The sequence below is a fragment of the Hordeum vulgare genome, chromosome 7H (genome assembly GCF_904849725.1).
Source record: "Hordeum vulgare subsp. vulgare chromosome 7H, MorexV3_pseudomolecules_assembly, whole genome shotgun sequence".
In the NCBI taxonomy this organism is placed as follows: Eukaryota; Viridiplantae; Streptophyta; class Magnoliopsida; order Poales; family Poaceae; genus Hordeum; species Hordeum vulgare.
This window is the reverse complement of record NC_058524.1, coordinates 49,033,424-49,060,427: the sequence shown is the minus strand read 5'-3', so window position 1 is coordinate 49,060,427 and position 27,004 is coordinate 49,033,424. Positions and strand designations below refer to the sequence as shown.

Below are 27,004 nucleotides of genomic sequence, written 5' to 3'. Positions count from 1 at the left end.
ACACAAATGTGATGCCATGTGAAAATATATTACGCTCAAAGCATGTGTTATTTTCTCTTCCGTTGCAACGCACGTTTTTTTGCTAGTATAAAATAAAATAAAATATACAGGGCGTCGGCAGGCTTGGGTCAAATTTCGCGCCAATGCGAAATGATTTTGGCGCGAAACATGGGCGCGCGCGGTTAACCTTTTAGCCCCAAGGTGAAGCGTTTTTGGCGCCATACATCCGAAACATCTTGGCGCCGAACGTCGCAAGAAAAGAGAAACCCCTCAGCGGAGCAGAGCAGTTCAGCGATCCATCAATTAATCTCGTGAGAAAGAAATGGAGCCACGGGAGAGCGGCGAGGGAGGCAGCGCCAAGAAGCTCACGACCCCGCCCGTGGCCGCCCTCGGCGCCGAACTCCTGGGGAAGGTACTCCACCGCCTCCCCGACATGGCGTCGCTCGCCAGCGCCGCCCGCGTCTGCAAGCGCTGGGGCCGCGTGGCGTCCGACCCGGCCGTCTTCCGCCGCTTCGGCTCCCTCCGCAGGCCCCCGCTCGTCGGCGTCTTCGTCACCGACCGCGGCCCCGAGCAGTTCCCGCTCTACGACCATGAAACCTGCTTCATCAGGGCCCCCTCGCGCAACAACCCCGAGCTGGCCTCCGCCGCGGTGGACGGCGACTTCTACTTCCTGTACCACCCCGAGGTCGACGACGCCGACGACTGGCGCCTCCGCGGCTGCGACGGCGGCTTCCTCCTCTTCTCGCTCGGCCGCTACAGCACGGACCTCGCCGTGTACGACCCCCTCGACCGGACCGCCGTCTTCTTCAAGCCGCCCCACTACTTCCGCCCGTTCCGCTACGCCATCGTCGCCGACGAGGCCGACGCCTCGTTCCAGGTCATCGCCATCCAGCCCGATCCCTGCAGCGACGACGCCTCGGTCGTCTTCTCCTCCCGTACCCGCAGCTGGGTCGAGAACGGCTCGGTGCGCTACAGGTTCGCCTGGCCCTACACCGACGGCATTGCCGCCGGGCGGTTCGTTTACTGGCGGTCCAACACCAAGAAGGACCATTATTACGAAGCGAAGGAGGAGGTACTGCTGGTTGACACGACAACCATGGCGTGGTCGTACATGACCGTGCCGGTCCCCGTCGGCGAATCCTACTGCGTGGCGCACATGGCGGAGCACGGCGGGCTGTGCATCGTGTCCAGCAAGGACCAACGCGTGCTGCTCTTGGTCCGTGACGCCAATGGCGGATGGGTGGTCAAGAAGGAGGTCTCCCTGCTGAATCAGTTTCCCTACCTGAAGAGGCTTCGTCGTGACCAGTGGATGAAGAGGATGCGCATCCTGGCAATGAGGGCCGGCTATGTCTACATGGAGTTCTGGTCCATAAGGAATACTGACTCCTATCTTCTCGTGCTCAATCTCAACACCGTCAAGCTGGAAATGTTTCTCAACAATGCGCTCAACTACGAGGGTAGGCCTCACAGAGGTCCTGCTTTTCCGTTCTTTTTGCGGATGGCACCTCTGCCTGCCGCAGATGATGACGAGAAGCTTCAAGATGCTTGATAGCATGGAGTAGGTAGTCTCCTATTTGATCCGTTTGTTACATTTATATCTCTTGTTACTACTTCGATTGATCTAGAGTAGGTAATTTACTATTGGTAAGATTTATTTATTTAGTTTCTACTTTGGTCGATCTAGATACTTAATTGCCGTTGAAATTGCTCACCAAGCCACTCGGTAATTTACTATTGGTAAGATTTATTTATTTAGTCTCCAGCAAGTACAAAGTATAGAAAAATATAAAAAAAGATACATGGCGAACATCGTGCCGAGGCCTGAAGTGGCTAAAAGATATAGATGACTAAACACCTATCCTATTAATATGCCGCCATCCAAACCGGTTGAAGATACCCTATGCTACCATCTTCCAACGGACACACCCAGTAACCATAGGTTCCCTGGCTGCCACAGGAGTTAGTAACGACTATGTACGGATCAGTGTGGTAATTCTGAAGATAACCTGCAGAAAGTGAATATCACGAAGTCTATTAAAAACCAAATCATTTCTGCTATTCCATAAAGCCCAAAGAAGAGCACATGCTCCGACACGAATAGATTTGGTCAATTGAACATCAATTCCCTGTAACCACGTTCCAAATAACGAGTTCAAGTTAACAGGAGGAGGGATGTTAAAAGCAATATGAATTGAGTGCCAAACAAGTTTAGCCATAGGACAATCGAGAAAGAGGTGCTGAATACTCTCTACTCTTGGACAGGAACAACATTTGGTGCTACCTTTCCAATTCCGTTTGGCCAAATTATCCTTAGTTAAAATAACTCCCTTGTGAACGAACCACAAGAAAACTTTAATTCTAAGAGGAACTCTGACCTTCCAAATATGCTTGGATTATGGAATAGGTATTGAATCAATAAGATCAGAATACATGGATTTAACCGTGAACAACCCATTCGGTGTTAATCTCGAGGAGATTCGATCACTCCTATCAAAGAGGTTAACCTCTATTAACCTTCTAACCAGATGCAACCAGGAAACCCATCTATCACCAACTAGAGATCTGCGGAATTGAATATTAAGGGGTATCTCACGAAATACTGCTGCCACTGACACTTGTCGTCGTTGGGCAATATGGTACAGCTGCGGATATTGAAGAGCCAAAGGCTCATCTCCTAACCAGGAGTCTTCCCAGAATCTAGTCAATCCCTCATTTCCAATGATAAACCTCGATATGTGGAAGAATGAGTTTTTTACCCGCATCAGACCCTTCCAGAAAGGCGAGTCAAAAGGTCTCGCCGCAACCTGAGATAAAGATTTGGAGTGTAGGTACTTATTCGTCAGAATTTGTACCCACATTCCTTTGGATTCCATCGATAATCGAAACATCCACTTGCTGAGAAGACATCTATTTTTGGTTTCCAAATTTTCAATTCCTAAACCTCCTTGATCTTTAGGGCGACAGATAATATCTCATTTAGCCAACCTATACTTAGTCTTAACCTCATCACTTTGCCAGAAAAAGCGAGATCGGTAGAAATCCAATCTTTTCCGTACCCCCACAGGTATCTAAAAAAAAGATAGGAGGAACATAGGCATACTTGTTAATACTGAATTGACCAGCACTAACCTACCTCCGTAAGAAAGAAGCTTGCCTTTCCAACTACTAAGTTTCTTTTCAAACCGCTCCTCAATGCATTTCCACTCAGCATTTGTAAGTTTACGATGGTGAATGGGAAATCCTAAGTATGTAAAAGGTAAGTCCCCAGCCACACACCCAAACAGCTGATTATAGACATGTTGTTGGTTTTTGGCTTCACCAAAACAAAACAACTCACTTTTATTGAAGTTAATCTTCAACCCAAATAACTGTTTAAAAAGGCACAGGATGAGCTTAAGATTTTTAGCTTTGACTAAATCATGCTCCATAAAGAGAATCGTATCATTAGCATATTGTAGAATAGATACATCCCCATCCACCAGATGAGGTACTAATCCAGCTACAAGGTCCTTTTCGTTAGCTCTCTTGATCAGCAGAGCCAACATATCCGCAACAATATTGAAAAGAATAAGGGACATTGGATCCCCTTGTCTTAGCCCCTTAAGTGTCTGGAAGAAGTGACCAATATCATCATTGACCTTGATTCTGACACTCCCTCTTGTAGTAAAGGAATTTATGTGTTTTCTCCAAACCTCATCGAACCCCTTCATCCGCAAGGTTTGTTGCAAGAAGGACCATTTGACTTTGTCATATGCCTTTTCGAAATCCACTTTAAAGATCACTCCATCAAGTTTCTTTGAGTGAATTTCGTGTAGAGTCTCATGGAGAACCACTACCACTTCAAGGATATTACGCCCAGGCATAAATGCGGTTTGCGTAGATTGCACCACAGAATGCGCCATCTTTGTTAGTCTATCCGTTCCAACCTTTGTGAATATTTTAAAACTAACATTAAGCAAACAAATCGGGCGAAACTGCTCAATACGTGTCGCCCCTTCCTTCTTTGGTATCAACGTAATAGTACCAAAATTCAGATGGAAGAGTTGGAGATTACTAGCGTACAAATCATCAAACATTGCCATAAGATCCACCTTGATGATATGCCAACAGTTTTTGTAAAACTCCGCCGGAAACCTATCAGGACCAGGGGCCTTGCCACTCTTCAAACCTCCTATAGCGTCAAGCACCTCTTTCTTCGAGAAAGGAGCAGATAAAGACTCATTATCAGCCTCCCCAACTTGGGGAATATCTGCTACCTGGTGCTCGTCCATAGTCACAAAACTATCATGATGAGCACCAAAAAGCTGTTTATAATAGTTTGAGATATACAATTTTAAGTTCTCATGACCTACTATTGTACCCTCATCCTGTTCAAGCTGCACTATCCTCTTCTTCTTGTGCTTGCCATTGGCTACTAAATGGAAGAACTTAGTGTTATTATCCCCAAGTATGATTGCTTTAACTTTTGCTCTATTCGCCCACTTCATCTCCTCCTCTCTAAGAAGAGTACGAAGCCTTTGTTCAGCCTCAAATCTGACTTGACGATCATTTTCATCCAGCAAACAGTACTCAGCCTTTCGATCCAGCTCATCAATAAAGTAAATGAGCCTTTCCCGCTCATCTTTATAAGTCCCCGATACATGCTTAGCCCAGCCACGAAGGTATTGTCTCAGGTGTCTAATTTTATTTTGCCATCGTTCTACACTCGATGAGCCCCCCAAAGTCCTATTCCATTCCCTGGCAATCATCTCCACAAAGCCCTCTCTTAAAAACCAGCTGGATTCGAAAGAGAAACTGTCTCGATTACCCAGATGCGATGCATCCCCAGTATCCAACAGCAGGGGGTATGATCGGAGATCGCCCTTTGGAGTGCACGGACTGTAACCAGAGGGAATTTCTGTTCCCAATCTACACTGGTAAGAACTCTATCTAACTTCTCAAAAGTTTGTTTCGGCAGGGAATTTGCCCAAGTGAAATTCCTACCTGTGAGTTCTATCTCCCGCAATTCAAGGCTCTCAATAATAGTATTGAACAAAAATGGCCATCTACCATCAAAATTGTTATTATTCTTTTCATATGCCCATCGAATAATATTGAAATCACCACCTATCAGTAATGGCAATTGTTCATCGCATATGCGAACTAAATCCGCCAAGAATTCAGATTTAAGTTCAGGCTGAGCAGCACCATAAACCGCTACAAGAGCCCACCTAAAACCATCCATTTTGGATGTAATTTTAAATTTGACCTCAAAATCGCCAAACACTACTTCCCTAACCTGTAGTGTGTCACATTTGACTCCAAGTAAGACCCCCCAGATCTTCCTCTTGGAGGTAGACAATGCCAATCAAAATCAATCCCTGCGGAGAGAGAACTCAGAAACTGAGAAGAGAACTTATCTCTCCCTGTCTCCAGAACGGCAATAAAGTCTAGCTGATGCTCCACTGTGGCGTCAGCAAGGAATCTTGTTTTAGCCAAGTCACGTAGACCTCTGCTATTCCAAAAAATTCCTCTCATCTTTCATCATAGAATTTCTTAGCAGTTTTAAAACGGGCACTCCTACAGACAGCCGACACCGGATAAACTTTTCTTTTCCATGTCCGTTTAATTTTCTCCCCATGTCCCTGGTCCGTATAACCAGGAGCACCTGAGTCAATTTGACAAGCACCCTCAGCACCTAAACTATTATCAAGAAACGAATCTTGACCCTCCTTAAGCTCATCTATGGGATACATATTCTCACATAAAGAATTCAGCCCCCCAAGGTCACTAATCTCTGCATCAGTCATCGGCTTGACCGCCGCCAAGTTCCTAACAATATCCAGAGCCCTATCTACCTCTAGGTCCAATAGCTCATTAATAGATTTCGCAACTTCAACATTAGAATTACCAAGCGAAACCCCGATAGCCGTGGCTTTATCAATAATCTCAAGAGGGGAAAATTGCAAAATAGAATGCTCCAAATTAACCGACATACCTGTAGACGATTCAACATCCTTCAATTTTGCAACACGCGTTGCATGACCCATCTGCAAGTCATCTGCATCAGGCTGCCCCTAAATCCGGTCGCTAACCCTCTTGTCCATAGCCACAGGATCTGGAATACCCCCAAACTGAATGACCGCATCCTTGGAGAAAGAACACCCCACCGAGTTACCTCCCCCAATATCAGTCGTCTCCAACACCGAAGCCACCGGAGAGTCAACGACAATCATCTCAGCCCGAAGGCTCGGATTAGGGGTCCCAGAGTCCTCCTGGACTGTCCCCAAACTCGGCACAGCCAACGCTATCCTAGCTTCCTCCTGTTTGACCTGAAGCAAGTAACGATCCAGGGAAATCGGCTGTAGGCCCACAGCCGGAGATGAGGGTTGCAGCGAGGCACTGGCCGCTTGCTTCCCAAAGGACCGTTTCATCTGTGTATGATGAACATCATGAGCCGGCATCTGAACATAATCAACGAGTCTGACCGGCATCGCCTCTGGCTAGAAGGAACCGAAGCGCAACTGTGACCCAGGGGTCCCTACAGCGCCACTAGATGCCGACGCGCCCTCCCCCGCCGTCGGTTCCACCGCAGCCGACCCAGGAGCAACATCAGAATGAGGAGGAATATTTCCTTTGTCCACATTATTAGCACCCGAGTCACCATCCCTGTCTGGCATATCAACGTCAGGATCCACCGTGACCTGAACAGCCGCCGATGGGCTCTCGATCTGAAGACGAAGGGTAAATCTCTTACCCTCGAAAATCCAAAGTACTTCCTCCGGAATCAGTCCACTATCAAGAACACTCACAAACACCTGTACCGCTCCGTTAGCACGCGTGTACACCATATCCACTTGCTCCGTTTTACCAATGAGGGAGCCAAAACTCCAAGCCACGGAGAAATCATTGACTGCCTTAGACGGAGCACCATAAAAGCAAACCCAGACCTGGTCAAGAGGAACCCCCTGAGGCTCATCACCCGTCCATACATCAAGCTCCAGGGTGCAACTCGTGCTTGGCACTCTGCACATGCCAAACTTTAGTAAACGAGCCAGATCATCTTTGGAAGGAAACACCACCTTGAAAACAGATTCCGAGATCGCAATAGGCTCCCACCGAAAAGTTGATGATACAAGATCTCGAAGCTGTTGGACCACCTGGTCAACAGTCATCTTACCACTGGCCACGGTGATCTTACCAATAAGTGCCACATCTGGCATATGCGTCGATGTGGACACAGCAGGGGACTCAAAGAACATAAGCTCCTCAGAACAAACCCCGTAAATAGCCATAACGGGCATCGGACCCGTCATAAGAGGGCACGCAGAAGATCCATGCACGGGCTTAAGACATAGCTCACAAAGAACAGCCGAGCACTCGGACACAAAGTGCCCATTCTCACCACACCGATAACACGTCATCTTTTCCTTCTTACGCGCCCACTTTGTTGGACGGTCTCCTCCCTCTATCCGGGGAACCACAACACCTTTGTCCGCAGCCATAGCAGTCTCGACAGCACCTAGCGGCGCAGGAAGCGAAGTTGGAGGCGCCTCGGGCTGCGCCTGCACAACCTTGTCGGCAGCAGCAGAATCCACCTGAGGCGACGGTCTCCTACCACCACCACGACCTCCCCACCGTTGCCGATATCCACCCCCCTTGGGACCTGCCGGCCCCGGCACAAAATTCCTTGTGGGACCCGAGAAACCCTGTCCCGGACCTGCATTAGACTGCCAAGCATAACCTCGACCACCACCATGCGACGACGACCCACGATGCTGGCCGGCGCCGTAAGCGTTAACTCCATCGTCTCCCCACCGTCCGCGGGGCTGCATGCGATTGACATCAGCCCCAGCATGCCCTCCCGACTCGCCAGCACTAGAAGCGGCCTGCACCCCCACCGCCACAGAGGCGGGCTTTGCAGTAGGTTGATGAGGCATGCGAGGCCCCTGGCCACGAGAATTGCCTGAACCCTGATTCCTAGCCACCGGCGCGCGCTGAGATTGCGGCAATGGCGCTCCTGTTCCAGCCATGGCAGGCGACCGATGGGGAGGAACACGCGACGCACGACCAGACTGCTGACGAGGGAAGCCAACCCTAGCAATCTTACGTATAGCCTGGCCACCTAGGCCAGAGTCCTTCTGGCGATCCACCAGCCCAACATCAGGCCGACTTAAACCCGACTGGGCCAAATACCCAGCCTACGGATCAGCGCGCGCCGATGAAGAAGGGGCCGGCCCGTCCGCCGAAAGAGCAGCCGCGAGGAAACAATCCCGCAGACTGCGCGTCGACTGCGCCATCAACGGCACAGCCGACGGAGACTGCATCGGGGACCTCTGTTTTCGCTGACGTTGATTCAAAATTACTGGAGGCCAGCAACCAGGAATAAGAAAGTCACCTAGAGAAATTGGATTTCTACTTACCTTCGGAAGTGGCCCGATCCAAGGTTTCGGCCGGGGAGCACCCTTCTTCTTCGTTGGTAATGGGTAGTCTTGCTGCAACTTACACTCCATCGACACCCCCAAAGGCGTTGCTGGAGAGATCGGAGATGGAACCGAAGAGCACGAAGGAGCATCATCCTCGACGTCCGAATCGTCATTCTGATCTGCAAGAACCCAGAATCTCCCACCCACACGAGAAGGAACCAAAGCATTCTGAATCTTCTCCCCACAATCGCTCCCCAAGGAAGAAGGTTTTAGCAACAAAACATGAAATCCATCCATGTCAATCTCTAACCCGATCCTCAGATCATTTGGAATAAGATAGCAACCTGCAAGAATATCTCCCTCCGCATCTCTAATCGTCTCCCACCCAGACGAATGATGAACGACTAGCAAACCAAACTGATCTACCCTAGATGCATCCTTAGAAATCGAGAAACGGACCTCCCAGCGACGATGAACACCTGCAGAACAGCCATGTGAAAAAGAAGGAAGTCCAGAACTTACCTTGGTCTCACGCGACGGCTGCCGGGGCTCCGCGAAAGTCTTCCCGTCGTCGGGGAGGGAGGTGCTGATCTCACCTCCGCACTCATGATCGGCGTTAGACCCCCCGCCCTTCTCGCCAAGATCTGCATCCACCGGAACGGCAGTCGCCTTTGCTGCCGCCACAGCAGACCCCCCCCCCCCCCCCCCCCGCATACCGCTTCGCTTCCCTCACGACTGATGCTTTAATTATGACTTGTTTCTGAAAATTGCATAGAGCTTCATGGACTTGTTAGTATTATAGGTAGTTGTATAATGCATGTAATTTTGTTAGTGGGCACTCCAGCTTCCTTGTCACCATGCAGTTTCACAGATTATTTTCCTAGAGGTCTCAATATTCTAAAATCTGATGCTTTAATTATGACTTGTTCACTTAAATGAATGTATCCTGTTTTCGAAATTATTTTTTTCGAAATCACCACCGTGTAGAAGTAGAAGTTGATTTGTTTTCTGAAGCTGTTGATTTAATTGTGTCTTGTACTCTTTTTTGCCCATATGATTGGATCAAGTCTTAATATATCTTGATTATTATGCTGTTGATATATTTGATCGAAAGCTTAAGAAGGGACTACTTGATTGTTTATTTCATGATTTATTTTTCTCAGATGTTACAAACATACGATGGAAGTTAACTTACTACTTCTTGAAATGGTACCATGGTTCCAAATAACTGTATTTTCTTGCTTGTTTGCTATTTATTTTGAAACTTGAAACTTCACTATGTAGTCTGAAGTTAGCAGCTGAATTCTTTGTGTATATATATCAAGGCTTAGAATTGAGTCATAATCTGCACCCTTTTGTATGCTTCACTATATGTTCTTCATATCTCAGTAAAAATGACAAACTTAATTTACGTCATTGTTCTTTACTGGACAATTTGCAGAATGCTCGAGTATTAGATTACTTTGGAATGCATGAATCATGATCAAATTGTCAAGCATGCTTGTAATTTCCGTGTATCTTGTGAAATAAACGATGCATTTCTCATCAAGTGACTTTAGGGTCAGCAATGCATATTAGTTTCTACACTTTCATGCATGCCCTATAAAAGAATCACCATATGTGCTCTGGAAGGTCACCAATAAATCAAGAGCTTTGAATTTCAGGTCAAGTTGCTAGAAGTAACTTAATTTGGAGCATGAGAGCATCATCCACTCATCCTGCTGAAATGGAATTGCAGCAGCTGGTTGGCACATCTTCCCTGTTTGTCATGGGAATGGAAGCTTGCAGCTATTATGCAAGCCATATAAAGTCTGTTTTGTGGAAATAGCTTCAATGTAATCTGAATTTAGCCCCTTTCCAGTTATGAAACCTGTTTGATGTTAGTTAAGTGAAACTTCAGCTGAGATGGTTTATTTTAATTTTGGTTGTGTACTTGTGTTCCATGTTAATTAGACCTGCATGACGTCATAATTCAGTTGGGGAGTCGAGTTCTACATTTCTACAGAAATGCCAATATTCTGTAAACTTGTAGAATTGCTGGGTACATATTATGGCTTGCAATCACGCGTCCCAGGATGATTGTTATAGGAAATCTAGAGGTTAGATTTATGGCTCTCTGACCCATATGTACATAGTTTAATCCCATAGTGCTAGTGCAGAGAGCTATTTTACTCTCCTTTATGGTATGAGAAGAGAGTAGAATATGCACACTACCTCGCCATGTGCACGCGTGGTTGTGTGTTAATTAATTTCGATTCTGAACTAGTTGATGATGTGGATATATGTGTGTCAAATGCTTGAGTTTTTTCTTTCTTTTTGAGCTGAAGGCTCGAGCTTCTAACTAACTGCTGCAACTATTTCTACCCCCATGGCCTGGTCTGATTTGAAAAATAAAACACTGGATTGGTCTGATTCTAGTAGTATGTGGCTGTCCACCTTATTCTTTGCATTGCAAAACTGCATTGCCTCTAGGTAGGCTGGCAATAGCATCAAGCAAAGGAATTTAGGATTCAGGGTTTGAGACCGAAGAAACACTGTTGATTGCGTGCCCCGGTCATGTGCGGAGGGGTCTGACTGTACGAATTCTGCGTGACCTTTGTTCCATTTCGCGCAGACAATAAATCACATTCTATACAGTTGGAAGAATGCAATTTAAGTGGTAAAACGACACATCGGGACTGGTAAACGCTCCCTTCAGTCTTTATCTTAATACAAACAAAACGGCAGATTGATGAGGTTAGCAAGGCAGCAATTTCAGTACAGTGAACTACTAAAATGAGATGAGAGCAAAAATAATTGCATAAACTGGTTAGAGATACAACAAAGCAGGCCTCATTGTCCAAGACATTTGATGGGGAATTTCACTAGTTGCCATAGCATTTTGGTTGAATGGCAGTAACCTACAGATTAAGCCTAAGAAACCATAGATGGATGCAAGGGGTAGTCATGAGAACAACCTCTTCCCCAACATCAATATCATTCTCAAACCGAAGCAACCTAGGAATCATAAGCTTACCTCCGTCCCAAAATTCTGAGTATATAGCATCAACAGCAGAGTCCCTAACAACAAGCTTCTTGTAGCTATGAAAACGAGGCAAATGTAAATTATATATGCCTTGGAGTACTGATTATATTATATATTGCAACACTTTACAATTTTCTTGATTTGGCTCCGTGTTCAGGCTAAGTGGCAAGCCAACGTTTAACGCAACAGCCAAAACAAAGAATTGTACAACATAATACACATGGTTCCCATAATTACACCCCTCTCATACACTAAAAACAGTAAGGGCCAACTTTCAACAGGTTGCTGTAACTATCTTTTCTTGGTATCTGCTTATCTCCTCCAAGAGGAGATCAGATCCCTTATTCACAGACGGATGCTTCTCTGCCAGCCGCCTGTTCTGTTATTATTGTATGTTCTTGATTACCATATGCATATATCTCCTTAGGAAGGGGACGAGACCCCCTAGTTCACAGCTGCTTCTTAACCAGAGCTTTGTTCTGCTCGATGTACGGGTAGGCTCTCTGGTACTGCAGTATCGCCCAGACGAGGTGCCTCCAGGAGAACTCAGGCCAGAGGGGGTCTGGGCTCTGCAGATGGCTAAATGTTGTCTGCCACAGGAGGAAGTTGCTCAGCCGGGTCTCGCCCGAGGTTCGGATCACAATGTCCGGGTCCGGGCAGCCGGCGGTGTACATATGGCGATCCAGGTCGGCCACCGAGATATCCGAACGTGCGCCGCCGTTCGCGGCTCGTCCATTGCAGCCGCCTGCATGCTGCTGCCCCTGCATCGTACCCCTCCGTTCTTTGCAGAGCTCGGTGACGGCGTTGGCGATCTCAGAAGTCGAATTGTATGGCATGCAGACTGAGAAGACCAATCCTGTATTCTCGGCGGTGCTCGCCATCAGCTTATGAGCTGCTAGCCGCACTGGTTCGGGAAGCATGTCCAGGTTCCCCCAGAAGTTGATCTTGCAGTTGACCTTGTTGATGACATTCTTGTTTTCCAACAGCTCGTTGATCTTTTCCTCCATTAACTCCATCAGGGTCTGCACCTCACTAGGGTCGCGTTTAAAGTTGTCGATGCTGAACGCGTACACCGTGATGTACTTGACACCCATTTCATAACAGTAGATAAGACTTGCCATTAGAGCAGAGAAGCCTACACTATGACCCGTGCCTTGCTTGATACTTCTGGATTTAGCATATCTGCGGTTCCCGTCCATAATAAACGCGATGTGTTTAGGCATTGGGCCATATGAGAGGACAGCTATGATGCACTTACGTAGAAAATTCTTCAGACTTTCAACAACACCAGTCGCAATTATCTCATCAGGCTTCTTCTCATTCAACACCTTCGGGTCCTGGACCAACAAGATAAATATGGCACATCAGTGATTGTACTACGTGTCAGATAAAGTAAGATGACAGCGCAGCAGAAAATGAGTCAGAGCTGTTTGAGAATCTTATTACATGACTAATAAGTGAATCAAGCATTTCCACAAGTAGGGGTCAACCAAGCAATGCACCGGTCTCAAACCTGCAAACAGGAAAAAGAACATAGGTTTCAGACTTCCTTGCATGGGAAAGGTCAACAAGCGAACGATCACCATCAGAAAATGGGTGTGAGATGTATATTATCAGTATTACAGGATTAAGCGGCACTGCGAAGAAAAGCAGATGTCAAGGCAACAGTTCATTGCTTATGCTTCCCCAGGACTGTACGAACACACATACAAAAGAGACGTGATCCTTCTTGTACTATCAAATAGATCCTATAGACAAAATGGAACTTGGGACAGAAAGACGACTCCGGACTTGCAGCACCAGATTTCAGCTGCTCAAAAGATCGGCTAAAGCGACACGACGACGAGGTTCACTGGGTTCGAGAGTAGAAGCAACAGGGCACCTATCCAGACGACAACATGTCAACAACTTCCTGAACAAGCAGATTTCCTTTCCTTAAACAAGCATATGCATGTAGCACAAAGCATGCATTTTTTTTTACCCACATGGTCAAATTCCTATCAGACAGAAGCTTCTTCAAAACTGCTGCTCAGATACAAGTAATTCCGATCGGATGACTTCTAAGCAGAACCGGCAACAATCAGGATAGGGTAGCCAGCAGCAGCTTAAGAAAGCAAAGCACAGGCGCATACTACATACACCTCAACCTCACGGCAATTCCGTCGAACACGTTGCGGGCAAGCGGCAGCTCGCGGCACACCCATGGAGTGATCACACAACAGAGAAAGATTAGCCTCGGCTTACCTGCGGGATGACGGTCGGGGAGCGGAGGAGGAGCGGCGCTACCGGGGCTCCGGAGCAGAGATGCGAGCTCGAGCTCGAGAAGCGAGTGGCTGAGGTGGGCAAGAGGAGAAGAAGAGGCGCCGGCCGATCTCGTGGCGGATTGGGACGGGCAGGACAGCGAGCGGGTGGGAGTTGGCAGTTGTGGCCGTGCGGATCTCGCCCGTACGAGCGCGACGGCGGGGGAGGGGGACGGGAGGCCGGCGGCGCGCCACGGAGGGAAAAGGAGAGCTCGCGAAGATTCCTTCCGTTGCCTACCTGCCGTGCGTGTCCTGGCCGACGGCGACTTGGGCCTTTCGCAGCCAGCCGTCCGTTTTTCTCGATTGGGTGGGCATCAAAAATCAGGGGAATTCGATTATTCGTCACTTGTTGCTTTTGGAAAGTTTGTAATACTAATACATGTCACTTTTATGATTCGCTTGTTTAAAAGAACTTAAGCCACTGAATCGTTAGTTTTTAAGTGGGTCACCGCTAGGTGTCATCCGGTTGATTTCCATAGAAAACCAGTCGGGTCAAGAGCCATTGGATCCGTCGCGCGTAACAGGTGAATCGATCAACGCAACGCTGGGTTGTTCTCTCCCATCGCGTACACATTTGTTGCTTTCTTCCGTCCTCTGGGTCGTCGTCTGCCTCACAGCCGCTGCAGGGGTCGTACTTGTCGACGATGTTGGTCGCTAGCTTTACCTCTCACACCGTCGTTTCCCCTCGTACAATCATCGACGGGACTGTATTACAACACCATAGTCCGAAGCCGTCGGCAAGCGCTGATCGAGCTTGAGCCATCAGCCTTCTCTGCATCATCGTGAGCGCTTCATCGCAGCTCCGGCAGCACTGCGTGGCAACACCAACGCTCGCCGACAAAGTTGCGTCGAAGCACCAGTTCCTCCCCTATAGAACTGCTAGCGCCAACGACCGCAGCGTTTCAGCACCAACAATTGCCAGCAAACGCTGCATTGCATCTCCGGCAACGTCGACCAGCGATCTGTCACAACACGGCTCCGAGAGCCGTTGGCGAGCGTTTCATTGCAGCACGTCGAGAGCTGCAATGCATCTTCGAGAGCCGCCGTCGAGTGCTCCATTGCAGCTAGGAGAGAGCTCCAACGGAACTCCGATAGCCGCCACGAGCGCTGCATCCGAGCAACGGTGCCACTTTGCCACTTCAAGAGTGTTGCGGCCTCTCCGTTTGCAACAGGGGCACGTCCTTGAGCGGCACTACGGGGCAACGACGCTAACCTCACAGGTCACAACTCACGGTAGAGGGTGGTCAGCGTTGTGCAACTCTCCTATGTTACAACAATGGCAGATGTTCCCATGGGTTGCAAATGTGAGCAGGGCAGTAACACGCGCGGGGTATTGGGCACACTGTTGTCCTTCGATTTCTCAACTCCGACGACGGTCTTTGATGAGGACATTAATACCATTGTTACACCCACAACTCGAGTTGCTATACATACTCGACCGGTTATTAGAGCTCGCGCACGCCAATTGAATTACCAGGTATTTTCGTTTCTTGGAAATCTTTCTAATGTTCATGAACATATGATGTTGCCTAAGTTAGATACTTTTGTTGTACTTATGAATGAAGGACCTAGCATGAACAAGAAGGATGTCTATTGGAGCGGGATCAAGCATGAAAAAGAAGGTGCACGCGCGGGGAAGAACAATGAAATTTTCACTGGTGATTTTCGCACTTTGAAGCCACCATAAGGAGAACATGAAGGCTTGGACGGAATATTCAAGACGTCACTTTATAAATTTCATCCATAGGCTATTATACGTGTTGCACCACCTTATTTTTGGGCCAGGCCCATGTAATTTTGAAATATCATATTATAGGCTATTTTTAGAGTCCGTATGTGTGGGGAAACTGAGTTAGGGTCAGTTTGGGACCCCTCCTCCAAGGGGTCACGAAATTCCTCCTCTATTCCCTCATATATACAACCCTTAGGGCGCCTTTTAGACTTGGTTTTTGTTTAGATTACAAGTTTGCCATAGCTGCAACTTCGCGTTCTTCGTTTGTGTTCCACGACCAGATAAAGACGTCACAAAACCCCACTTTCATCAATAAAGCTTTCCTCTTATATTTGCAATATCCAGATTGCAATCTTAGTTTCTTGCTTGTTCTTCGTTTGTGTGCAGGAAACAAACCTCGTGGTTAGGTTGATCGTGCTCCGGCGTGGTCAATAACCTCTCGGAGTTGGTTTAGCGATTGCTAAGACGCGATGTCCTCACACGTTCGTAGCTTGATCGTCAAAGTCTACTCCACCAAAACGATAACCACCATCTCATTGAAAGACAAGGACAACTTTGCATCTCTCAAGTGGTATCAAATTTCCAGGTTGCTCGGTGAGATTTTACCATTTTTTTGTAGTTAGATCACATCGGTTCTTCATACCTATAGTCCACGGAAAAGCCACACAAAAAAGGGTTAGATCATCATATCCGAACCAATCCGAGCCTTTGCATAGTCTTTTAAGTATTTTGCTTTGTTGGATTTGCGGTTACATCGTCGTGTCGAGTTGTTGGTCTTAGTGTCTAGTCCTTTAGAGTTTTGAGTTCTGCTCACAGGTTGTCACATGATACGTCTCAAACGTATCTATAATTTTTGATGGTTTCACGCTGTTATTTTGTCTTCTTTGGTTGTTTTATGTACCTTTAATATCTTTTTTGGGACTAACTTATTAATTCAGTACCAAGTGCCAGTTCCTGTTTTTTCCGTGGTTTTGACTCTTTTCAGATCTGATTTTGGAATGGAGTCCAAACGAAAGACAAACCCCCAAATGATTTTTTCCCGAATAGAAGAAGATCAGGGGGGCCTTTGGGCCAGGCCAGGTGGGCTCCAGGGAGCCCACAAGCCCCCACTCTACCACCAGGGGGGAGGCGGCGGTGGGCAGGCTTGTGGCCTCCCTGGCCGCCCCCTGACCTAGGTCTTTGGCCTATAAATTCCCAAATATTCCGTAAAAAATCAGGGGAGCGTCGAAAATACTTTTCCGCCGCCGCAAGCTTCCGTTTCCGCGAGATCTCATCTGGAGACCCTTCCCGGCACCCTGTCGGAGGGGACTTTGGAGTTGGAGGGATTCTTCATCATCATCATCGCCCCTCCAATGACTCGTGAGTAGTTCACTTCAGACCTACGGGTCCGTAGTTAGTAGCTAGATGGCTTCTTTTCTCTCTTGGATCTTCAATACAAAGTTCTTCATGATCTTCATGGAGATCTATCCGATGTAATCTTCTTTGGCGGTGTGTTTGTCGAGATCCGATGAATTGTGTATTTGTGATCAGATTATCTATGATATATATTTGAGTCTTTGTTGATTTCTTATATGCATGATTTGATATCCTTGTAAGTCTCTCTGAGTCTTAGGTTTTGTTTGGCCAACTAGATCTATGATTCTTGCAATGGGAGAAGTGCTTGATTTTGGGTTCTGCCATATGGTGACCTTTCCCAGTGACAGTAGGGGCAGCAAGGCACACATCAAGTAGTTGCCATCAAGGGTAAAAAGATGGGGTTTTTATCATTGGTTTGAGATTATCCCTCTACATCATGTCATCTTGCTTAAGGCGTTGCTCTGTTCTTATGGACTTAATACACTAGATGCATGCTGGATAGCGGTCGATGTGTGGAGTAATAGTAGTAGATGCAGAAAGTATCGGTCTACTTGTGTCGGATGTGATGCCTATAGATATAATCATTGCATAGATATCGTCACGACTTTGCGCGGTTCTATCAATTGCTCGACGGTAATTTGTTCACCCACCGTCTACTTGCTGTCATGAGAGAAGCCACTAGTAAACACTACGGCCCCCGGGTCTATTCACATCCATCGTTTACACCTCCGCTTTTACTTTTGCTTTGTTACTTTGTTGCTTTCAGTTCTCACTTGGCAAACAATCTATAAGGGATTGACAACCCCTTCATAGCGTTGGGTGCAAGCTTTTGTGTTTGTGCAGGATCTTGAGATACTCCTCCGCCGGATTGATACCTTGGTTCTCAAACTGAGGGAAATACTTACCATCGTTGTGCTACATCACCCTTTCCGCTTCGAGGGAACACCAATGCAAGGCTCCAAGGCCACGGGGGAAATCCTTTGCATACTTGCCTAGGAAGTCCCTTAAGGCGTAGCCGCAGCTGAAGGATTCCTGGTGCCGTCGACACAACTATTTTCTGGCGCCGTTGCAAGGGATACACAGCAAACATCATCATGCCGCCACCACGCCATCTTTCATCGTTGCCATATACCACCACTACGCTATCATCATCGTTGTTGCCATATACCACCAACATGCCACCATCATCCTTGCTGCCATATATCACCACCACATATCCACCACCAATCCTAGTCTGAGTCCTTTCTGTATTAGGTTAATTTCAAGATCCTCTTGTTTTCGATTTCGCATTTCCTTACGTGAGTAGGTTTCGGGAAAAAATCATAGCACTTTTTAGGCCAAAATTTCAAAGTAGGTTTGAGTCTAGCACGCTTTTCAGGAAAAAAAATCGGAGGGTGAATTTGTTTCCCCTATCGTGTTGTTAGGATTTTAGAGAGTTTTGAGACACTTGCCACCATAGTGATTTTTGTCGCAATTTTTGGTCGTCGCAGCCCTGAATTGCTCTAGAAAAAAATAGTCAAAAAAATCCGTGCCTATCCTATTTTTATTCCTTCGAAAGAGTTTTGAGACACTCACCATTATAGTGATTTTCTGGAAAACAAAAACAAGAGCGCAAAAAAAAGGCGCCAAAAAAATAAAAATAAGAGTGGATCTTCCCTTTTTTACGTGTAGCGTCGTGATTTTGTTGGTGTTCTAGGCTCGCGTCTCTAGTACGGTTTAGCCTAGGACCAGCAAGGTACCATCGTTGAGCATCCTTTCAACTTTGCATCCCTGAACTGATTATCGCTAACCCTTTTTGCTACCATATTATAAGCCTTCCCAACTCCACACACATCTACATCGTGTGTTTGACACCACCTGACAATCGCTCTATCCAAGCTTTGAGAGTTTTGACTACACCGGTTGTCGATCACCACCTGCTGTTGGGTAAAAACTGGTAAGAATTTGAGATTTTCTTGACGGATTTGTGACACACCACCACCACCACCATCACCACCACTTCCTAGTAGTCTGTAGGTTCATATTCTTCTGTGTTCCTATTGCTCCTAACCATGCGAGGTTCACAAGAAAATAAGATCAACTGGGAGAGCTTGACCAACCAGGAGCTCCATGATAAATTTCAGCAAATGATGGCTGACTAGGTACAAGATTACATGACCAGCTTTAGAGAGGCCATGGAGAAGCTAAACGGTTTGGAGAAGACATTCAACACTAAGATGGACGTCAAGTTCATTGAGGTGCTTGCCCGTCTACCACCACCAGCTGCAGCTTCCATCCCTTTTCAACAACAACAACAACAACAACAACGACAACAACGAGGCCCGGATTTTGTGGGACGAGCGCGACGTGTGCCTTCCATCCAAGCACATAATTCTGGTGTTGTTGTTGCTGCTGCTACTACTGAGGTTTCTCTGGCTGAAGAATGAGGATTATGATGGTGATGACGATGATGAGGGAGAGGTTGGTCCAAATCAGCACCAGGGACAACAACCACATCCACAAGCACCGGTCGTCCACATGGATACAATCACAATGGTAGGGCCGCACCACCCCCTCAGGTACGGGATCATGACCATCTCCCTAAACTTAAATTGAATATTCCTACATTTGATGGTCGGTATGTTCCTGATATATATCTTACTTGGGAGTTAGAAACAAAGCAACGTATTACATTCTTACAATTTCCTGAGGATAGACGTGTTGCTGTTGTTGTTTGTTCATTCAATGGTTTTGCTTCTGTTTGGTGGTCTGAACATTGTCGGATACATCATGCTAATATTCCAACTACTTGGGCTGCTTTGAAAACTGCTATGCATACTCGTTGGGTTCCACCATATTATCAACGTGAATTATTTCCAAAATTACAGCGTTTAAGACAAGGAAAAAGTTATGTAGAAGAATATTATCACGAATTACAAACTAGCATGATTAGATGTGGTATTCTTGAGGACAATGAAGCTATGCTTGCACGTTTTATGGGTGGATTAAATAGATATATTCAAACTATTCTAGAATATAAGGATTATAACACCATCACTCGTTTATTCCATCTTACTTGCAAAGCTGAACGTGAAGTGCAGGATCGATAGGCATTGGCAAGAACTAACTTTTCTGCACATCGCACTTCCTCATGGATGCCACGGACCTCATCTACTTCCACACGTCCTCCTATATCAGCACCGCCTACTTCAGCCACCAACTCCAACAAAGATAGGAGGAAACGGGCCCCTGCCCCACCCTCCGCCAAGGGCACACCTTCCGGGCCAGCACAAAGCTCTTCTTCATCAATGGCATCCACAGGGCAAACACATGAGGTTATCTGTCATCGTTGCAAGGGTGGAGGTCATTGTGCGAGAGAGTGCCCATCCAAGCGTGTGATGATTGTTACTGAGGATGATGTATATGACTCCGCTAGTGATTATGATGAGGAGACTCTAGCTCTTATTGCAAGTGAAGAACATGGTGTAGATGATACTAAACAAGTGACATAATACATGGCTGCTAACTATGTTGACACGTATGAAAGCTTAGTTGCTCAACGTGTTTTAAGTGTGCAGGTAACACAGGCTGAGCAAAATTAGAGGCACAACTTGTTCCATACAAAGGGAGTTGCGAAGGAACGTTTTGTTCGAGTAATCATCGATGGAGGGAGTTGCAACAACTTAGCTAGCATGGACATGGTGGAGAAGTTGTCTCTCACCACCAAACCACATCCTCATCCTTATTACACCCGGTGGTTCAACAACAATGGCAAGGTTAAGGTAACACGTACTCTTCGTGTGCATTTTAGCATTGCTACATATTCTGATTTTGTTGATTGTGATGTGGTACCCATGCAAGCATGCCCTCTTTTACTTGGTAGACCATGGCAATTTGATATAAATTATGTACACCATGATCGAACAAATCAGTATATATACTCTTGTTCATAAGGATCAAAATATAACTTTGTTTCCTATGTCTCCTGAACATATTATGAAAGATGACATTGCTAGAGCTAGTAAAGAAAAACAGGACCTACATAAGAGTGAAAATCAGATTGTAGCAAAGGAATTTGAGCAACACAATAAGCCTAATAAACCATCATCTAGTGTTGCATCTCAAATAAAAGCGAAGAGTGGTTGTTTACTTGACACTAAATCGGATATTACTGATTTGGATGTTACTACATCTGTTTGCTATGCTTTCGTATGCAAAGAGGTATTATTTTCATTCGAGGACATACCTCCCTCTTTGCCTCATGCTGTCATTAACATTTTGCAGGAGTTTGCTGACGTTTTTCCACAAGACGTGCCACTGGGATTACCACCTATTAGAGGGATTGAGCATCAGATTGACTTAATTCCCGATGCATCGCTACCCAACCATGCAGCATACCGTACCAATCCAGAGGAGACGAAGGAGATTATGCGTCAAGTACAAGTAAATCTGAGAATGGTTTTCAAAAAAACCGATTAAAATGGTTTGGTTTTTATACTGGGCCTTGACTGGTTTAGGTTTAATTGGGTTGAGGCTTTTTAAGTTTGCTTTGGTTTGGGTTTACGGATAAAGCAATTTGGATATGGCTGGTTATTGGACTAAACTGTTTTATGTATTTTGGGCTTGAACTGTGGGTAGAACCCGGTTAGTTCGGCCACAACTGCGAGTCTGCGAGCAAGCCCGCACCACCTTCTCCTCCCTCCCGACTCGGCCGCCGCACGCACAAGCTCCTCCCGCCGGGCGACGGCCGCAACACGCCCGCACCACCTCCTCCCCACCGGCCGCTGCACGCAGGTCTCCTCCCCAGCTGGAGCGCGTGAGAAGGGCGTCGCATGCCGGCTCTTGGTACACCAACAACGGTACTCCCTCCATCTTCCACCTCCCACCCTGATTCCCCTTCCCTTTCCTAGTCTGCTCGATCATGCCCGTCCCTCTCTTCTGATTTCTGGGAGAAAGGTGGAATTTTTTCTACTAACACTCCTTGGATTGGATTGGATTGGATCGGATCGGACCGGATCCGTGCGCCCTGTTAAGTTGGGGAAAGTGTGCACTGTTGACTTCGGGTTCAGTAGTGTTTATGGTTTCTCCCTCGGTACGTACCAAGATGAAGCAACAGAGTAGTATCAGGTCCCGAAACTGCTGTAAATGCAGTTGTTTCTGATCAGATTCACGGGATTCAGGCGGATTGTGTATTTTTACAGAATTCAGTTGTGAACATAGATTCACGAGGAACACCACAGAAGTTTATGTCTAGTTCTTTTAAGCTTGAGCCTGCAAGTGATCTAGTCTAGAACCAGTCATTTGGGATGACATAGTGCAGTATGGGTTTAATAAAGTTATGGTAGCTATCTTGTGCCGTTCGATAAGATATGGTAGTATATTCCATCTGCTCATATGGATGGATGATGAACACCACACGTCCACACAAGTTTGGTTTGGGTTTTCTAGGTTTAATTTAGTCTTGGATGTGATTGTGACCACTGCTGAAACCATATATGCAGCAAAAAGGAGAGCTGGCTAGGAAGAAGACATGAATTAATGCTTTTCATATGCTGATATGCAGCCTTGAAAAGGACGGTTCACCAAATCTAAGCAATCATATCAGCGAAAATTGCCCCTATCTAGAATTGAAAATGCTTGTCTAATGCTAATCACAAATGGTTTGCCACCTCACGGTTGCTGCATAATGAATCAAATTAACCAGCTCTAGTTAGGGACTGAACTAGTGAGTACTGATGAACTGCTTCAGTATGGGTTAGAATATCCGAAGACCTGCTTTATGCGTGTGTTTTCTCCATGCAGAGCATCACTAGCTAGTTCGTGGAGCAAATAATTTGAAATCAATTGGTACGCATGCTGAGAGGAGGGTGTGACTTACTGGGACGCATGCTCAAGCTTAATAGTTGTGTATTTTTACAGATTTCTTGTCTAATATACTTTGTCTTGAACCATTTTGTCTAATATACTTTGCTGGTTTCCTATCCCTCCTATCCCTGTCTTGAACCATTTTGTCTAATATACTTTGCTGGTTTTTTCCCATGCAGTGTGCTCTAAAAAATTGAGGAATGTCTACCTCGGAGGGTTCTGAGACTGCCGATTCCATGGATGAGGATACGAGTCAAGTACCACATGCTAGAAGGTCCAAAGTATGGGAGCACTATGAACAAGAATTGGTTGTCGTAGAAGGAGACCCCAAGGCCGTGTGCAAATACTGTCGAGGGCAATTTCACACCAAGTTTGGGACTAGTAGTTTGAGAACCCATATTGCAGAGGCTTGTCGATCAATTGAGGATGCTTGCACGAAGAGGTTCCTATTGAACATTAAAAAAAGCCATCCGAAGGCCCGTTAGTGTTTGATGAAAAAGTTAGTCGTGAACTAATGGTCAAGTTTTGCATCCATGCTGAGATCCCCTTTCTTAAGTTTGAAGTGTCGGGGAACGTCGCATGGGAAACAAAAATTTTCCTACGCGCACGAAGACCTATCATGGTGATGTCCATCTACGAGAGGGGATGAGTGATCTACGTACCCTCGTAGACCGTACAGCAGAAGCGTTAGTGAACGCGGTTGATGTAGTGGAACGTCCTCACGTCCCTCGATCCGCCCCGCGAACAATCCCGCGATCAGTCCCACGATCTAGTACCGAACGGACGGCACCTCCGCGTTCAGCACACGTACAGCTCGACGATGATCTCGGCCTTCTTGATCCAGCAAGAGAGACAGAGAGGTAGAAGAGTTCTCCGGCAGCGTGACGGCGCTCCGGAGGTTGGTGATGACCTTGTCTCAGCAGGGCTCCGCCCGAGCTCCGCAGAAACGCGATCTAGAGGAAAAACCGTGGAGGTATGTGGTCGGGCTGCCGTGGAAAAGTCGTCTCAAATCAGCCCTAAAACCTCCGTATATATAGGTGGGAGGGAGGGGACCTTGCCTTGGGGCTCAAGGAGCCCCAAGGGGGTCGGCCGAGTCCAAGGGGGGAAGGCTCCCCCCCCCAAACCGAGTTGGACTTGGTTTGGTGGGAGGGAGTCCTTCCCTTCCTTCCCACCTCCTCTTTTTTTTTCTTTTCTCTTGATTTTCTCTTCTTGGCGCATAGGGCCCTTTTGGGCTGTCCCACCAGCCCACTAAGGGCTGGGAAGAAGGACTATGTCCTTAATGCTGCGCTAGGAGATGAACCACCCGCTACGGCTGATCAGGATGTTAAGAACTCTTGGTTAGCATGTAAGGTGGACTACTCAATAGTTCAATGTGCAGTCTTGTATGGCTTAGAACCGGGACTTCAACGTTGTTTTGAGCGTCATGGAGCATTTGAGATGTTCCAGGAGTTGAAGTTTATCTTTCAGAAGAACGCCCGGATCGAGAGGTATGAGACCTCCGATAAATTCTATGCTTGCAAGATGGAGGAAAACTCGTCTGTCAGTGAACATGTGCTCAAAATGTCTAGGTACTCAAACCGTCAAGCTGAGCTGGGGATTGAACTCCCGCAAGAGGCTATCACTGACAGAATCCTTCAATCACTGCCGCCAAGCTATAAAGGCTTTGTGTTGAACTACAACATGCAAGGGATGAACAAGTCACCCGCGAGTTGTTTGCGATGTTGAAAGTCGCAGAGTCTGAACTCCGTAAAGAGCATCAAGTGTTGATGGTGAATAAGACCACTAGTTTCAAGAGAAACGGCAAAGGCAAGAAGGGTAATTCGAAGAAGAGCGGCAAGCCTGTTGCCAATCCACCGAAGAAACCCGAAGCTGGACCTAAGCCTGAAACGGAGTGTTACTATTGCAAGGGTATGGGTCACTGGAAGCGCAATTGCCCCAAGTATCTGGCAGATAAGAAGGCGGCCAAAGAAAAATCAGGTATATTTGATATACATGTTATTGATGTGTACTTAACCGGCTCTCGTAGTAGTGCCTGGGTATTCGATACCGGTTCTGTTGCTCATATTTGCAACTCGAAACAGGAACTGCGGAATAGACGAAGGCTGGCAAAAGATGAAGTGACAATGCGCGTAGGAAATGGTTCCAAGGTTGATGCAATCGCCGTCGGCACAGTGTCACTTCAATTACCGTCAGGATTGGTGATGAACTTAAATCATTGTTATTTAGTGCCTGCGTTGAGCATGAACATTATATCTGGATCTTGTTTATTGCGAGACGGTTACTCTTTTAAGTCGGAGAATAATGGTTGTTCTATTTCTATGAGTAACATCTTTTATGGTCATGCACCGAATGTGAGAGGATTGTTCATATTGAATCTTGATAGCGATACGCATATACATAACATCGAGACCAAAAGAGTTAGAGTTAACAATGATAGCGCCATATTTTTATGGCACTGCCGCTTAGGTCATATTGGTGTAAAGCGCATGAAGAAACTCCATGCTGATGGACTTTTGGAGTCACTTGACTTTGATTCACTTGACACGTGCGAACCATGCCTCATGGGCAAGATGACTAAGACTCCGTTCACCGGAACAATGGAGCGTGCAAGTGACTTGTTGGAAATCATACATACCGATGTGTGTGGTCCGATGAGTGTGGAGGCACGCGGCGGATATCATTATTTTCTCACCTTCACTAACGATTTGAGTAGATATGGTTATGTCTACTTGATGAAGCACAAGTGTGAAACATTTGAAAAGTTCAAACAATTTCAGAGTGAAGTGGAAAATCATCGTAACAAGAAGATCAAGTTCCTACGGTCTGATCGTGGGGGTGAATATCTGAGTTTCGAGTTTGGTACTCACTTAAGACAATGTGGAATTGTTTCACAGTTAACCCCGCCTGGAACACCACAGCGTAATGGTGTGTCCGAACGTCGAAATCGTACTCTGTTAGAGATGGTGCGATCTATGATGTCTCTTACTGACTTGCCGTTATCATTTTGGGGTTATGCATTAGAAACAGCTGCCTTCACTTTAAATAGGGCACCATCAAAATCCGTTGAGACGACACCATACGAACTGTGGTATGGCAAAAGGCCAAAGTTGTCGTTTCTTAAAGTTTGGGGATGTGATGCTTATGTCAAAAAGCTTCAGCCTGAAAAGCTGGAACCCAAAGCGGAAAAGTGCGTCTTCATAGGCTACCCAAAAGAGACAGTTGGGTACACCTTCTATCTCAAATCCGAGGGCAAAGTGTTTGTTGCTAAAAACGGAGCTTTTCGCGAGAAGGAGTTTCTCTCGAGAGAATTGAGTGGGAGGAAGATAGAACTTGACGAGGTTGTCGAACCTCTCATCCCTCTGGATGGTGGCGCAGGGCAAGGGGAAACCTCTGTCGTTGCAACGCCGGTTGAGGAGGAAGTTAATGATGATGATCATGAAACTCCAGTTCAAGTTTCTGTCGAACCACGCAGGTCGACGAGACCACGTGCTGCTCCAGAGTGGTACGGTAATCCCGTCTTATCAATCATGTTGTTAGACAACAACGAACCTGCAAAATATGAAGAAGCAATGGTGGGCCCAGATTCCAACAAATGGCTAGAAGCCATGAAATCCGAGATAGGATCCATGTATGAGAACAAAGTGTGGACTTTGGAGGTACTACCTGAGGGCCGCAAGGCTATTCAGAACAAATGGATCTTTAAGAGGAAGACAGATGCTGGCGGCAATGTGACCGTTTATAAAGCTCGACTTGTGGCAAAGGGTTTTTCACAAGTTCAAGGAGTTGACTACGATGAGACATTCTCACCCGTAGCGATGCTTAAGTCCGTCAGAATCATGTTAGCAATAGCTGCATTTTTCGATTATGAAATCTGGCAGATGGATGTCAAAACCGCGTTCCTTAACGGTTTCCTTAAGGAAGAGTTGTATATGATACAACCCGAAGGTTTTGTCGATCCTAAGAATGCTAACAAGGTGTGCAAGCTCCAGCGATCCATTTATGGACTGGTGCAAGCATCTCGGAGTTGGAACAAACGTTTTGATGAGGTGATCAAAGCATTTGGGTTTATACAAGTGGTTGGAGAATCTTGTATTTACAAGAAAGTGAGTGGGAGCTCTGTGGCGTTTCTAATATTATATGTGGATGACATATTACTGATTGGAAACAACGTAGAGTTTTTGGAGAGCATAAAGGGTTACTTGAATAAAAGTTTCTCTATGAAGGACCTAGGAGAAGCTGCTTACATTCTAGGCATTAAGATCTATAGGGATAGATCAAAACGCTTGATAGGACTTTCACAAAGCACATACCTTGATAAAGTTTTGAAGAGGTTCAAAATGGA

General features: G+C 46.4%; 2 protein-coding genes across 3 annotated transcripts; one reads left to right on the top strand and one right to left on the bottom strand.

Moving 5' to 3' along the window:
• The first annotated feature begins 287 nt into the window (after nt 1-287).
• On the top strand, nt 288-10,341 carry LOC123412124. Of its 2 annotated transcripts, none has more exons than XM_045105070.1 (2): nt 288-1,558; nt 10,070-10,341. In XM_045105070.1, the coding sequence occupies exon 1, from the start codon at nt 323-325 to the stop codon at nt 1,547-1,549; it is 1,227 nt and encodes a 408-aa protein (XP_044961005.1). In that variant the 5' UTR covers nt 288-322; the 3' UTR covers nt 1,550-1,558; nt 10,070-10,341. The 2 variants fall into 2 exon arrangements, with proteins under 2 accessions (XP_044961005.1, XP_044961004.1); XM_045105069.1 differs by having other exon boundaries at nt 292-1,562.
• A 1,165-nt stretch (nt 10,342-11,506) lies between these two features.
• LOC123410936 (dehydrodolichyl diphosphate synthase CPT3) lies at nt 11,507-13,995 on the bottom strand. Its single transcript, XM_045103859.1, has 3 exons — nt 13,675-13,995; nt 12,877-12,943; nt 11,507-12,767 (listed from the first exon to the last, which is right to left on the bottom strand). Exons 2-3 carry the CDS (start codon nt 12,898-12,900, stop codon nt 11,880-11,882), a joined length of 912 nt encoding a protein of 303 aa, XP_044959794.1. The 5' UTR covers nt 12,901-12,943; nt 13,675-13,995; the 3' UTR covers nt 11,507-11,879.
• Between the last annotated feature and the right edge of the window lie 13,009 nt (nt 13,996-27,004).